Source organism: Haliotis rubra, unplaced genomic scaffold (assembly GCF_003918875.1).
Source record: "Haliotis rubra isolate DU_JTF1 unplaced genomic scaffold, ASM391887v1 Scf169, whole genome shotgun sequence".
NCBI classification, from domain to species: domain Eukaryota; kingdom Metazoa; phylum Mollusca; class Gastropoda; order Lepetellida; family Haliotidae; genus Haliotis; species Haliotis rubra.
The window spans coordinates 142,638-157,374 of record NW_025765658.1 but is presented as its reverse complement, the minus strand read 5'-3'; the positions used below and the strand labels follow the sequence as shown (position 1 = coordinate 157,374).

At 36.2% G+C, this 14,737-nt stretch overlaps 1 protein-coding gene across 1 annotated transcript in view; it reads left to right on the top strand.

Annotated features, from left to right (window-relative positions):
- The window catches only part of LOC124272352 (vascular endothelial growth factor receptor kdr-like), a 462,777-nt gene that overhangs the window by 395,439 nt on the left and 52,601 nt on the right, over positions 1-14,737 (top strand). Inside the window, exon 21 of the mRNA XM_046707526.1 lies at positions 12,701-12,856. Coding sequence (XP_046563482.1) covers positions 12,701-12,856 — 156 coding nt within the window. The remainder of the gene's footprint in view (positions 1-12,700; positions 12,857-14,737) is intronic.

Here is a 14,737-nt window from a genome sequence, read left to right as displayed (position 1 = left end):
AATTCACAATAGTTTAGGTCTCATGGGCACCGAACGGTTACAACGCATCATGGATACGTTAATCGATTATAGCTTCGAGACCCGAGAATGCGATGTCTCGCTCTCCATAAAGTCGTTGCCGAATATTACGGCTACATTTAAATCCAATCCAAACTCCGTTGCTAAACTCGCTCTAGGCTGGAGGCACATCGAAGGATGCCTTGCGCTACACCTCGCCATTTTTAAGGGGGGCTGGGAGGCTTAAGTCCCATAAATAAGCCTCTAAGCTGCATGTGATGCAGAACCCCCATTGTACTACTACTCTCCGTGTCTGTCAAGGTCGAGGGAGCAGGGGCTGACCAGTTTGCAGCTAGGTTTCGTAATTAGACTGTTGGCTGGAAACATTATCGCTCTGCATCAGTGGCCCTTTAAACTGGTTGTAAACAATCTTCATTCACATGTCCTATGCATTTAGAAAACAATTTCCAAACTGTTCAATGTTTCAATAAACCAGCTACGATTTAGTTTGTCATATATAAACATTTATGAAATACAAGGATTTACGTGATATTTGTTACCTGCAAGTACATTTTATTTATCTTCCACCCAAAATGTAGTTATTGATGCATTTTCATATTTGTTGTACTTACTGAAAGTTCCACCCGTAAGTAAGATAGATATGTAATAATGATTTGTTTGTGAAAAGAACACTAAGTGGTGCTATCTCACTTACATCATGAAAGAAACCGTGATATGGCTTCAGAGTTTCTATAGTCATTAACATATTGTGCATGCAGAACAACAGTGAAGTTGGATGTTAGGCAACATATAACCCATCTAATCACAGGATTTACAAGGTATGATGTTAGGTAATTTAGAAAATGAGCCTTAAACTTCACTGATCCACCAACTTGTCACTTTTAGAGATTAGTGATGGCAACTGATTTTCGTAAGAGGCAAATATGTTGACTTTACATTGGTAAAAAAATTACAAGTTGCAAGCAATCTATTTTGGACACCTTGTACCCAGTTGTGTACACCTTTCGTTGGAATCGACCACATGTATTTCTTCCACAACAATGCAGTTCCGTTCGTAACCTCAAAACAGTGTGGGCCCATACGTTTTTGTGAGGCAATCAAAATTGCATGCAATACAGCGATTACTACTTCCTTTCTGTAACCCATGTTTGGTGGTTAACCTACACGTTATTTGTCATCATTCACTTGATGGTTATTGAATTTATAACAGGTATAATTAGTGGTAACACCACTCAGATTGCCCGATAAAAGTTCCCATTTGGCTTTTCCCGTGTCTGGAGTAAATACTCAGCATTATCAATTAAGGTCTGATATGACAAATGTATTACATCTTATGTAATATGCACATGGACGTGCAGGAGGGATTATCAGCTGAGTTACAAAAACAAACATCGATCAACGGATTAACCGATAATGCGCTGATGGATCAATTGCTTTTATCTTGCACAGTGGATTTGTCAAAAGGTAGTGTTTATGTATGTAGATTTGCTAATCTATAATGAATACACCTGGTCATAAAGTGCCTGTGTAAAAACAACGTCCTCCCTTCAAAGGATTAACCGCCAATACATTTATTGGTAGCTCATTATTGGTTAACTAAATTACTTTGAATGGCGGACTTCATGCAATTAGTTGCCAGGTGTGCTATCTTGGGTGACCAATCAGACTCTACACCAATGTGAAAACCCTGAAACGATATATCACTTTTTCGCGTATTAGACTGTTACAAGACACATGGCATGGAGCAGGATTCTTTGTCAGCTGAAGGTGAATGGCATGTCGTTCCTTTATGTGAATATTCCTCCAACAAGGTAGGAAAGCCTGACATTGTTGATGTAGCTTTAGTCTGTTTTAATTTTAATATTTGCATTTTGTTTTTATTCACTTGTTGTAGCATTATACAGAAAAAAAAATTCACCGTGAAGTGTAATGAAACAGACAACATACACTAGGTCGCACTTGGGGCATGTGTGTAAAATAATACATAATCAACGTTGGCAATCTATAAAATGTCTAGATATTACAGTCATGTTATTAATTCACAATGAGTATAAGCAGTTTGTGTGCATTTTATTAGTTTTTAAAATGCATACATATTTGATAATAAACTAATTAGGATTATAAGACAAAATGTAAAGACGTACATTGAATTCGTTATTTTAACATTTTAACGTTTATATTATAAGTTGTTCACTAGTCACAAGGGAGGCATGGGTTGATGTGCCCTCGATGTTTGTTTATGTTCCCCGAGCCCAACCCGAGGGACCAGTGAACAACGTATTTATCTTACGGAACACCTTAATGTTAATTTTGAATTGTTTGAAGCACGGGTACAAATCTTTTTGTAGCCATCGGTAGATTTTGCTGACAAGAAAAACAGATTTAGAGTTATCTCCCTTCCATCGATTTGCATTCGCAAAACATCGATAATTTCCGTACATCATACGTGATTCCGTATTATTCGAGATAAAGAATTACTACCACGAAGTACAGAATGAGTTGCCATTGACAGCAGGGTACATTGAAATGTTACTTGCTTGTAAGCGGGATACATTTAAAATAACAGAAGAGTGCTCAGCCAATCAGAAAGTGACATTTATGTGTGAGGTAAGATAATAACATTTTTCACCACTGGTAGTGAGTTAAACTTCAAAATGTTTTCATTTGTTATTAATGAAGATGGAAATATTATCGAGTAAAAAAGATTTCCTCTTTGTTGATCAATCTATACTTATACTTTCAATTGTGAATGCGGGTAGCGCATCAGAGGTCATAAACCAGTTAAGAATTATGGGATATCATCCGGGTACTTATGGGAGAAAAACAATAACAAAAGCAACAACAAGTCCACGGAAATTGCTTTGGGATCAGTGACCCTTTAAACAACTGCCATAACACGAGTATTTGGAATGTCTGTTTGCTGCAACTAAAGCCAAAGGAAATGTATTTTACCCAAACACATAATCAGAGGATACTTTATTTTATTGGGTAACATTCATTCAGTAACTTGGGGAATATTTCTTGGTTGTACATAACGTCAAATTAGAGTTATTAGAAACCTTTCATGTTTCAGCTTTAACGGACAATGACAAGTGAGAAGCGACACTGTGGTGTATGATTATAGAAAGAGAACTACAAAAGTGTAAAGTTGTGTACAAAAATAAACATACCCTTTGTTATGTCTACATTAGGCATCACGGACAGATGTATGTGGAAGTCGGATAGTGTTTGTTCTTCCCACTGTTTGAGAAATATCTTCAGCAGTTTGGACCCCTGGTATTGGCGCAGCAGAAATACCTCAGCCAAACAGCACACATGAAATCTTGGGCACCTGCTGTCATACCCACATTTCCTTCTGTGTGCATTTAAAGAGTTAACTGTTGTAGTTTTAACTACTTGTTCATTTTGTTGGAATCAGTTCAGAGGGTGTCTATAAGTTGCCATCTTGTTTCAGTGTTCCACTTGGGCATAAGGGGGCTGGGAGAAGATCTGTAGAATGCACTGTAGTAGAAGACCCTTTGAGGGTTTCTTAGATTTTGGGGTTTATAGCTAAGTTGTGCGGTTAACTCATTAAGGCCGAGAGACGCATATATGGGCCAAATTAATCAGCTCCTCACAGCGAGTGACGTGTTTATGGGGCAGGTAATTAGCAGTTTCTCACAGCGAGAGCCACATACAGTCATCAACAGAAAGCACCTCTTATTCAGCGAGAGACGCACATGTGTGTTGTACTTTTAAAAATCGCACTGTACCTATTATTTCAACCAATTTAGCAGTACTGAACAAATGTTAGCTTTTCTTACGAGAGATCTCATCTTTTGTATCAATCAGAAGAAGTATTTAAAGTGTTTTGATAACAATTGCTAATCATTATCATAGGCTTGTACAGCGTTTAGCAAATGAACGCATGTCTGCGAGAAAGGGGATTATGATGTTTTTACAGAGGTAAGTGCCTGGTACTCTTCCTTGGGAATGGATACTAAAATACTTTGTATGCACCTTGATTGAATTAGATGTAATGGTTTAGAGGTTACTAAAAATTATATTTCCTTCAACTACCTAATAAATAGGAAACAATATACGAAATTTCAAGGACATACAAAGAATTCAAACACAATAGAATAGTTTGAATTTACTTTTTAGGTATCATTACGTTGTCATGTTTCATATACTGAAACATAATGTATAAACACAAGTAATTATAGATCCAAGCTCGAATAGATTAAACATAATGGAACTTACTAATTTGAAGTTTACTGAATTGTAACTAGTTGTTTTCCATAATCTAAAGTTTGTAATGTTACCTAAGCGAATATAAAGTGATAAGTCGAGCCTTTGCATCGAATACATATATACATGTCAGTGTTATTACAACAATGAAATGTATTATACTGATTACCTAAAAGGTACAGAAAGAAATCTTGTTCATTCTTTTGTCAATGTCTCCTTTCAATAATGTTTTTATGTGCAATCTACAACTTAAAAATTACAACAATGATTCTTTTCAAAATTGGTAAACACTTTCTATGCTGATATGAGAGGTGTAGTACAAGGTTTGATTTTAATATGTGCATTTTCCGGATAGAATGGTTTGAAACAAACTTATTCTTCAAACTCAACTAAAAACAGTTACAATCTGTTAGGAAATAGAACTACAAGCAAGCTAACAACCAAACCATATCATTATTGCCAATGGAAAATTCAACAGTATACTTGTCATTTTGTGAAAATAAGGGAGTACCTGCTTGCCTGATATATGATGAATCCTTTACTGTGACATACTTATAATTTGCTAGAGTAAAACAGTAGCCTGCATGTCAGAGTTAAACATTACTCAATTTATCTGGTTTGATGAGACACAGCCATCAGCTGAACTGAACTTTATTTCACTCTCAAGGCTACGTACATAGCATAATGAGGGTTTACAGAGGTCATGCTAAGTAAGTAATGGCGACATGAAGTCTATTTAAAATTGCAAAAGGTTGATAGTTTTATCAAATCCGAGACATTTTTACTTTGAAATAATCTTATCATTTTAAATACAGATGGTCTCTTGATGTACAGTGTTGGAAGTAGTTTCTTTCTCAAATCGTTGAAATAATTACAATTAAACAAGTAGCGGTATTCATCTCCAATATCATTTGAAACACATAGGGTACATTTCCTATCTAAATATCAGTTTTGTACCATCTACCAGTCTCAATCGGTAATCGATGACGTGATAATCTAAACAATGTTAAAGCAATTTTATGTTTATCAGGTAAATGTTGTAGATAGAATTCAATATCAGCATTAAAGGTCACATGCAACCAAAAAATCAAACATAATTAAAACACAATTATCACTTCTTCATGACATATAATATGCATTGCTGATTATGAAAAAACAAATAAACAAAATTATAAGCGTATAATCGCAAATCAAAAGTGCAATATTTTGTACTTGGGTTTACCTCCCTCGAAACGAAGCAGCCGGGATACCGAACCCAGTCAGAGCGGGTGGGTGTGCACTCAAGTGTAACGGCTGATTCATTTGCAGATGCCGCCCTCGCAGCTCATTATGTGTGTATTTTTATACAGATGTTGGGTTTTTTAAATACATGCTCATTTTTTGTGTATAACATTTTGCAATCAACAGACATCATAACATGTCATGTGTTCAAGTATCACACCTGCCTGTCTGTGTAATTACATAATGTGACAGAGACCGAACTCGGGCCATAAATCAATGCGTTTTTTTTATGGTGTATAGCCTGATTGGTGTTAAGTTCAAATTGCATGTGGTCAGTGATCGCAGTTGTGTATTGAATATTGTCAATAGCAGACAGGCAGGCAGACACACAGGTGTCAATAAAACAATACATTGAGTTTTGTCTGTGACAGCAACATATCTATATCACAGTTAGAAATTCTGTCAACGCTAAATAATGACATTGCTTTTAAGTATCGAACTGAGAAAGTGACTCGGTAAGAAGAACGTGTGGTGAAATAGACAAATGAAATTATATAAACAGTTAATTTACTGTCATAACATATAAAAAGCTCTCGCCTGTGAGATATCAACAAAACATTATGAAAATAGCTCACACCAAAGCCTTCACCGAGTATTCACCAGACGGCCCGCTTCCAAGTTGCGCGAACCTATTTTACTGCGCACATGCTATGAGCGCAGCCCAGCTGTTGAAACCCGTATGCCCCAGAAAAGTCTGGGGAAAATTAGTGAAACGTTTGAACTCCGATTTCGCGCGTTTTTTTTCATCGCGTTATTTTTCAACTTTATAAGTTGAATTTGCATTTTTGACGCTTTGTTTCGGTAAGTCCATACCGAAAGGTATCAGAATCTGCAAAGTTGTGTTTTACGTTGCATGTGACCTTTAAGTTTAATAGATTTATAGAATCTGCCCTTAGATGATACTTCTAAATCAGAGTGCCACTTCTGTATAAATAAATCAATGAGACTATTCTTTACCATATGCTTTATCCATTCTACTTTATCACAAAACTGTTGAATCCACATGTCATTATTTCCAGTTTGAACTAATATATCATGTATACATGAGATCCACTTATTATTATCTGGTGATCTATAAGAGGCATTAAATAAGATATGATACAATATATTAGATAACTTTGAGGATTTGCCTGAAGTCAAATTGGTCCAAAAGCATATAATTTTTGTGTGAATATCAATAGAAATTGGTTTCATTCCAGTCTCAGCATACAACATATAATGAGAAGTAATTTTCTTAAAAACATTAAATGAACATTTTCAATAGTCCTTAAGTTTTCAAAACCCCATATTTCAGCTCCACATGTTAAAGTTCACATATACTCTAGGGGGGTACAAATACATAAATCACTAACTGGCATCGCTATAAATGAAACCCTGTCATTAAAACTACTCACTTCGGTCTTTAATTAACTTAAATCGACCTTTTTGACAACAGTGCACAATTCTCACCCACGAACGAAATTTCAACCAATCAGAGCGGGGCATCTCTGTGACATCATATGAGGAATAGATATGAGGGCCGATGCAGAATTCATCTACGTTTCAGGGGGTAAACTATCTTGTTTACAGGTTTGTATAAACCTGAAATCGTGACAACTGTTGTGGAAAATAAAAGCTATATGTTCTCACTATCTACTGTCATTTAATTTTGTCTCCTGCTTTGCCTAGTTTCCGAGTTACAACTTGTTTTCATAGACGATTCTGTCAAAATTGCTTGGTGTCGTTAGGCCTTATTTGTATAATGACTGATCCAAATTGATCCCATTTCTGTGTTTTTTTACCTCGATATTTAATCATGTCATGTAAAAATCTGTTTGTATTCTCAAAACAGTGTCGGCCCATAAGTTTTCACATGCATATACAGCAATTTATACTCCCTTGTTGTAACCCGTGTTAGGTGGTATAAACCTACACATGTTATTTGTCATCATTCACTTGATGGTCAGTTAATGAATTTATAACAGGTATAATTAGTGGTAACACATTTAGATTACCCCGACAAAGTTTCCCATCTGGCAATTCTTGTGTCTGGAGTAAACATTCAACATTATAAACATCGATCAAAGTATTAACCGATAACACGCTGATTGATTAATTACTGTTACCTTACACAGCGGATTTGTCAAAAGGTAGTGTTTATGTATGTAGATTTACTAATCTATACTGAATGCACTCTGTCGTGTCGGTGTCTGTGTAAAAACAACGTCCTTCTTTCAAAGGATTAACCGGCAATACATTGATTGATTGCCCATTATTGGCTAACTAAATTACTGTTTTTAAAGAAAGGCGGACATTATGCAATTAGTTGCCAGGTGTGCTATCTTGGGTGACCAATGAGACTATACACCAATGTGAAATACCTGAGAAGATTTATCACTTTTTTCGTACATATACTGTTAAAAGACACATCACTTGGAACAGCTGCAGATGAATGGCATATCACTCGTTTTTGTGGATATTGATGGATACATTCCTCGAACAAGGTAATAGCCTGACATTGTTCCTATAACTTTAATCTGTTTTAATTTTAATATTTGCATTTTGTTTTTATTCATTTGTCGTAGCATTCAACAGAATAATTGTTTTCGCCGTGAAGTGTAATGAGACCGACAACATACACTAGGGTGTGTGTGCGAATTATGATTCACATTGGCAAACTATAAAATGTCTAGATATTACAGTTCTGTTATAAATTCACTATAAGTATCAGCAGATCATCTGCTGTTTATTTGGGGGCGGTGGGGTAGTCTAGTGGTTAAGGCATTCGCTCGTCACGCCGAAGACCCGGGTTCGATTCCCCACATGGATACAATGTGTTAAGCCCATTTCTGGTGTCCCCCGCCGTGATATTGCTATAATATTGCTAAAAGCGCCGTAAAACCAAACTCACTCACTCACTCACTCTGCTGTTTATTTAGTTACAAAATGCATACAAGTATGATAATAAACTAATTAGGATTATAAGACCAAATATAAAGACGCACATTGGCTAGTATCTACATACTGGTGAGTGGACGTTAACCACGTGAATGTAGCAAGAAATTTATCGCGCAGTATTGTCACTTCGACCCCCACCTTGCTTCCTTGGAAGAAATCGTTCTGTTATAAGTTGTGTCATGCAAAATCCTTTTGGTTATGATTCCAATACATATTTAACTACGAGTAGAAAGTAGTTTTGATTTTCTAACTTGATGAAAACAAACCATCATCTCATTAATTCTAACAGACTTTAGCCCGTCACTTTACGATTTTCAAAAATGGCGGTGCCCTGTCGCGAACATCCGCTATTTAGGTTTGTTTTCACAGAGTTACAAAATCAAAACTACTTTCTACTGGTAGTAAAATATGTATTTGATTGATGGCCAATAGGATTTTGCATGACATAACTTATAACATAACAATTTCTCTCCTTGCAGCGAGGTGGGTGTCAATATAATACTACTTACAATATTATTGTTACTTCGACCACAACCTCACTTCCGAGGAAGAAATCGCTATGTTACAAGTTGTGTCATGGAAAATCTTTACTTTACTACAATTAGTAAGTAGTTTTGATTCTTTAACTTCCGTGAAGCGATCTGAACACAAGTAAGATATCGTTTCAGGCTTCCACAACGCACGCTTCGCACTCACAAACATAACCCTTTTAGCACGAACTGCGGGGTCCTGTGGAAATCTGTGCATGGTGACACCATCGCCTGACCACTAGGAGCAATTGACGACAACGCAACGATTCGGCATGTCGTCGTTGATGTCGAGAGATCATCAAAATGATGAGCGTGCTACACACTTTCTATACAACTAACTGAAAATCGTTCATTATATGACATTACTGCAGTGCTATGGCGACAGAGTTACGTAACCTGTCTGTGGTTTCGTTGGCGGGCGAGAGTGAAGCAGGCGACTTTTTGGCAACTTTTAATCGCTCGGTATTAATTAACCACAAGTTTTTTAAGAATGAATTTGGTGTTCCGCATAAGTCTAACCACAAATCTTTCATATGTAATAGTTAAAAGAGTACAAAAAAACAAAGTTTATTTGTTCTTTAAGATTGGAATCATAATAGCATCAAATAGCGTCAGTTGGCAGGCAATAGATAAATTAAAACGTCTAGCTTTTGATAAAATGTAGTTCATAGCTTTAATAGCCTTCTCACATAATGATCTTCTTGCTGATGTGAAGGTACATTTCTTACTAAATATGATACCCAGGTGTTTATATTCATCAACATTCTCTAGGTAAGTATCTGAGAATGCAAATTTATGATTATAGTCCTTTCTATTGCTTTTAAATATAAGTATATTACATTTTTCAACGTTGATTTTAGGTTTCGCTGATTTACAATATTCAGTAAATATATCCAACAGATACTGTAAATGATGTTTGCAAGTTGCCAATATGACAGTGTTGTCAGCGTAAAGTAAGGCAAATAATTTCAAGTATATACATAGTTCTTCATTGTCAAAAACATCTCTATCACATGAAAAAGAGGTGAAAATTGTTCAGTGTCATATAAATATATAGCAAAAAGAAGAGGAGATAAATTTTCTCCCTGTCTTACACCTTTAAGACAGTTGAAATATTCTGATGTTTGTCCTTTACATGCTACACGTGATTTTATACTGCTGTACATAGATTGGATAACACGGAAACATTTACCAGTTATGTTATAATTTAGTAATTTGATCCACATTCCAGTTCTCCATACATTATCGAAAGCTTTTTCAAAATCTATGAAAGCACCAAATATCTTTTTCTTTTCACTTTTTATAAGATGAATTATGCTAAAAAGAGTGAAAATATGGTCAGAGGTCGTATAACCCTTTCTAAATCCCACTTGATTCGCAGATAAAACATTTAAAGAATCAAGATAAATAGTTATTCTGTTGTTGAGAACAGATGTAAACAATTTATCTTGCAACATAACAGCGTTATTGGCCTATAATTCTTTGGATCCAGATAGTCACCCTTGTATTTGTAAATGGGTCGAATAATTCCATTGAGCCACGTGCTGGGGGTAACAACCCGAATCCAGAATTTTATTGAAGAGTTTTGTGTACACCTTTATCATCTTGTCTATTGTGCATTTAATATATTCATTTATGATATTATCTACACCACTGGCTTTATTAGTTTTAAGGTGTTTCACAGCTTTCATAATTTCATCTTCTGTAATAGGCTGATCAAGATAGTCATTGTCATCTACATCTTGTATTCATGTTTCATTGGATTCATCATTATCATCAGTGCTTAATTCTTTATGGTAATGGAATAGTTTATCAATAGGGGGTCATTTATCATCCGTATTTCCAGATTTCAAGAGTTTCCAGAAGGACTTCATAACACTTGTGTGAAGGTTATCAAACTTACATTGCAACTTATGTCTAAATTAATTACTATGTTTTCCTTATGTTTTCTTGTAGGATCTACTTGCCTTCTGAAGGCCAATCTTGTTTGACAGTGTTTTGTGTAAATAAAATGCACTTTTTGCAGAGAAATATTTCCTGCGGGCAACTTTACATTCTCAGCCAAACCATGGTTTACATAACCTTTTCTTAACAGGACTCAGGGTTTTCCTAACTTCATATTCACCGAATACACTCTTAGCACATGAGCAGAACATGTCATTAATATTCTGAACAATATCGTCAATTTGTGTTCCAACATCAGAGTCACAGGACATGCTATCTAGTTGTTCATGTATATTAGCAATGTCACTCATTTTAATCTCTGAATGAAAGTTCTCTGACAGGTTACTGTTCCACTTCCTCGTGGTCAGTTGTTGGACATGCGTGTGTTTCTGTCATGTTGGCAAGCTGTGTATAGATTTGAGAAGGACACTCAATCGTTAGCTCAAGAGCAGAGTGAACATCTGAAAACAATGGATCAAAATCGCGGATAGAAAAGTGCGATATGAAAGGAAAGACATCAAATGAAGCAATAGCATAATCTATCAGAGAAATTCCTATACAGGTGAAGGTACCAGGGGATGGTATCTGTGATGTCAAATTGTGTTCTGTGATGAGGTTTAAAGTTTCTAGGACAAGTTTCGGTGTACCAGTCACAGGTTGGGTGTGAGAGCAAGCTGGCTCGGTATGTTTCCATATTTGACTGTGGGTGTTGACAGTTTTCGTGCATTCAACTTTGTTTACCTCGGATGGTTTCTTGTTCTTCTTTTTAGTCATCTGAGAACATTTTATGATGTAGGAGGTCGACAGGCATCAGACAGTGTTCGTAGTGTTAGATATATGGCTCCAGACAACACTTATGGGTCAAGACATGCAGAGCTCGGTGTTGACACGTCAGTATGCAGCCGCCTCCTTATCATATGTGAGAGTCAGTAACCTGTTTCCCTGATATTCGGGAAATCCTAATCAGTGATGTCCTTCTTACCATTTTGTGTCTTAAACAGTGATCTTTAGAAGATGTCATGTAAATAATATCAGAGCTTCCGTAATACCAGGAAGTCACAAAAGTATAAAAGAAAATATAAAACATAAACATTCATCCAAATGACAGTCAATCTTGGGTTAGAATATTAATCAGTGTCAAGTCAAGTGTATCATATCAAGAAAACTTGACAATGATACTGCAGTTCATCGTTGAATCCTGCCATTTCTATGTTATATTGTTGCTTTTAAACACAACGCCCAACCGGCTCTGTGGTGTAGTGGTTAGAGCGTCTGCCCGGAGAGTGGAAGGTCGCAGGTTCGATCCCCGGCTGCGTCATACCAAACGACGTTAAAAAATAGTACTTGTTGGTCCCTACCTAATGGGTACAACAAGGACTGGTCGCCTTGGAGTCAGTATAATGTGTCTGAGTGGGGTATTCATGCTTAACTGCAGCATGGTATCTCAGCAGGCAAGCACTATATAACCAGCTTAAGTCTGGGCTAGTACAAGCAGCCACACATACACATGCATGCACGTTGTCATGTGAGTGAAATAGTCTTAAGTACAATGTTCAACCCCATTTTACCTCACCTTAAAGACAATCTGGCTCCAATGCCTTCAGTATACGTATCTCCAGTATCAAAATTGTTCATTAGATGATACTGGAGTAAAGGTCATGGTATTAGTGAGCCCTGTTGCCTTGCTGCATCTGATGTTTTTGTCTTTTTAATATTGTGGCCATACAGCAACAGGAAGTTATAGTGATGCATTCTTTCAGCTATCAGATGATGTTGTCATGCTGGCACCCCAGGGCAGAGGACAGACCCTGTTTCGCCGAACTTAGGTACAAGATCGAGGCGCTGCTAGAGGCCACCTGCTCCTACATTGACCTCACAGTCAACGTGAGTCCTGACTACTACATACAAGACACTAGGTAAATCAGCAGACATGTATACTTCAACAGGAAAAAAAGTAACTCAGTAAAAATGATTTATTCTGCAATCAAATGCATCTATTAGTATTTATAGTTCATGAAGACCTCTCCTTTGCAGTGAGTTGAGCAAAACTTTTTCTCGTCATGTTTCCATTTTAATCAGCTCACATAGTCACCGAATGACAATTAGCATCAGCTTCCTGTCACAGAGTGACAATATGGTACTCTGTTTTGACATGGTATTTTCTTTCAAGACTATGACTTTTCGAACATTTCACTTTTGTAAAGTCTTGAGTTTCAACTCATTAGGAAAGTTTAAAAAAATTCATATTGTGCTACAGGCTTTATTATGATATTTATAACCTTAAAGGATTTAAAAAAAGAGCAATGCAGATGGCTTATTTCATCGGTCAATATAATATACACAAAACAGAGTAATATTTCATTACACAGCTTCTATTAGGAATCAGAAACGCACGTCACTCGTATACATTTCGCAATTATTGTCTCAAGATAATGAGGTAGACGGTCGCGTGATCGTGTGACCTCATAGCAGACACTCGCAATATCAAAACACTCGCAAAGCACCAGTACAGTGCCTGTTCGTTTACTGAGATCTACTCCTATTTTGGTCAATAAATCAACCCATGAAGTCAATTTTGGATTTCAATGGTTATACCAGATACAGATAATAACACATATGCACAACCTTTTCAATTTGAAAGTATTTCTAGCTATAGCACCGACAGAAATATTGATGACAATTCCAGCAGTTCACAAGAAATAATGATGACCCTGATTCCGACGATGTTTTGTACTAGTATGCAAGTCATTTGCCTATCATATGATCATTGAAAACCAATTAGAAAGGGAATTTATTTGTCAGCTTTCATGGTATATTTTGCTGGCATTATTATTGCTATGTTCGACCATTGTATTGAGCCTCTATTCAGGTGCAGGCTATGCCTGTATGGAAAATAAACACTGAAAGAGTTAAGTTCCAGATTCATAATCTTAAGAAAATTCCGAGTAACTTTCAGCTTTGTCATAAAAAAGATGACGAAATTTACCCATAAATATTCCTGTATGTTACTAAGCTTTTCTATGAAATGCTGTTACGTAAGTCAATAAGTCAATGCAGATTCACTAGAGAAGTACCCGTCATTGTATATTGTCGGAGAAGTTGGTACATGGTCTCTATAGTATAGTGCATTGAACCTCAGTTTTATTACATTTTTATTTTCCATAGAAGTGCAAAGGATCGGTTATTTGTTGTGATACTTAGTCATATACATCTGCAAAATATACATAAAATGTGAAAGGATAAAAATAATTGCTGTAACCTCCTTAACAGCTGATAACAAATATTATAAGAAATATAGCTGCAAAATATAAAACTGACATATCCTTATCGTGGTTTTACATCAGACAATCTCCTTAAGTGTCAGCTGGTGAGAATTCAGAGTTATCCGTTGTGTTATAGTAGTAACATGTAAAGTGTGATCAGTCCCAAAGAAACACTAGCAATTAAAGCAAGAAATAACTAACACAAAGCAAAAGGGGCAAATATTTTATTTGTATACAATGTGTTTATTATAACATTTTTTACAACATGAATACAGTGTGTACACCAACATCACGAAGTCAAACACTTGCGTGTTCATTCACCTGATGGACTAAGAAAACAAGATCACCTTCCAAAAACAGGTTTGGTGACTGCAATTTGAAAACATTGGAATGTTCTATATCCAAAAAAAACCCTACAGCCCATAACCCATATGTGACAGTATCCCTACAATTAGTTAAAACAACACGTGGTATTTACCTGTCTGGCATAATGAACTGACCGAAAGGAGAGATTACAGGGTAGAGTAGACAGTG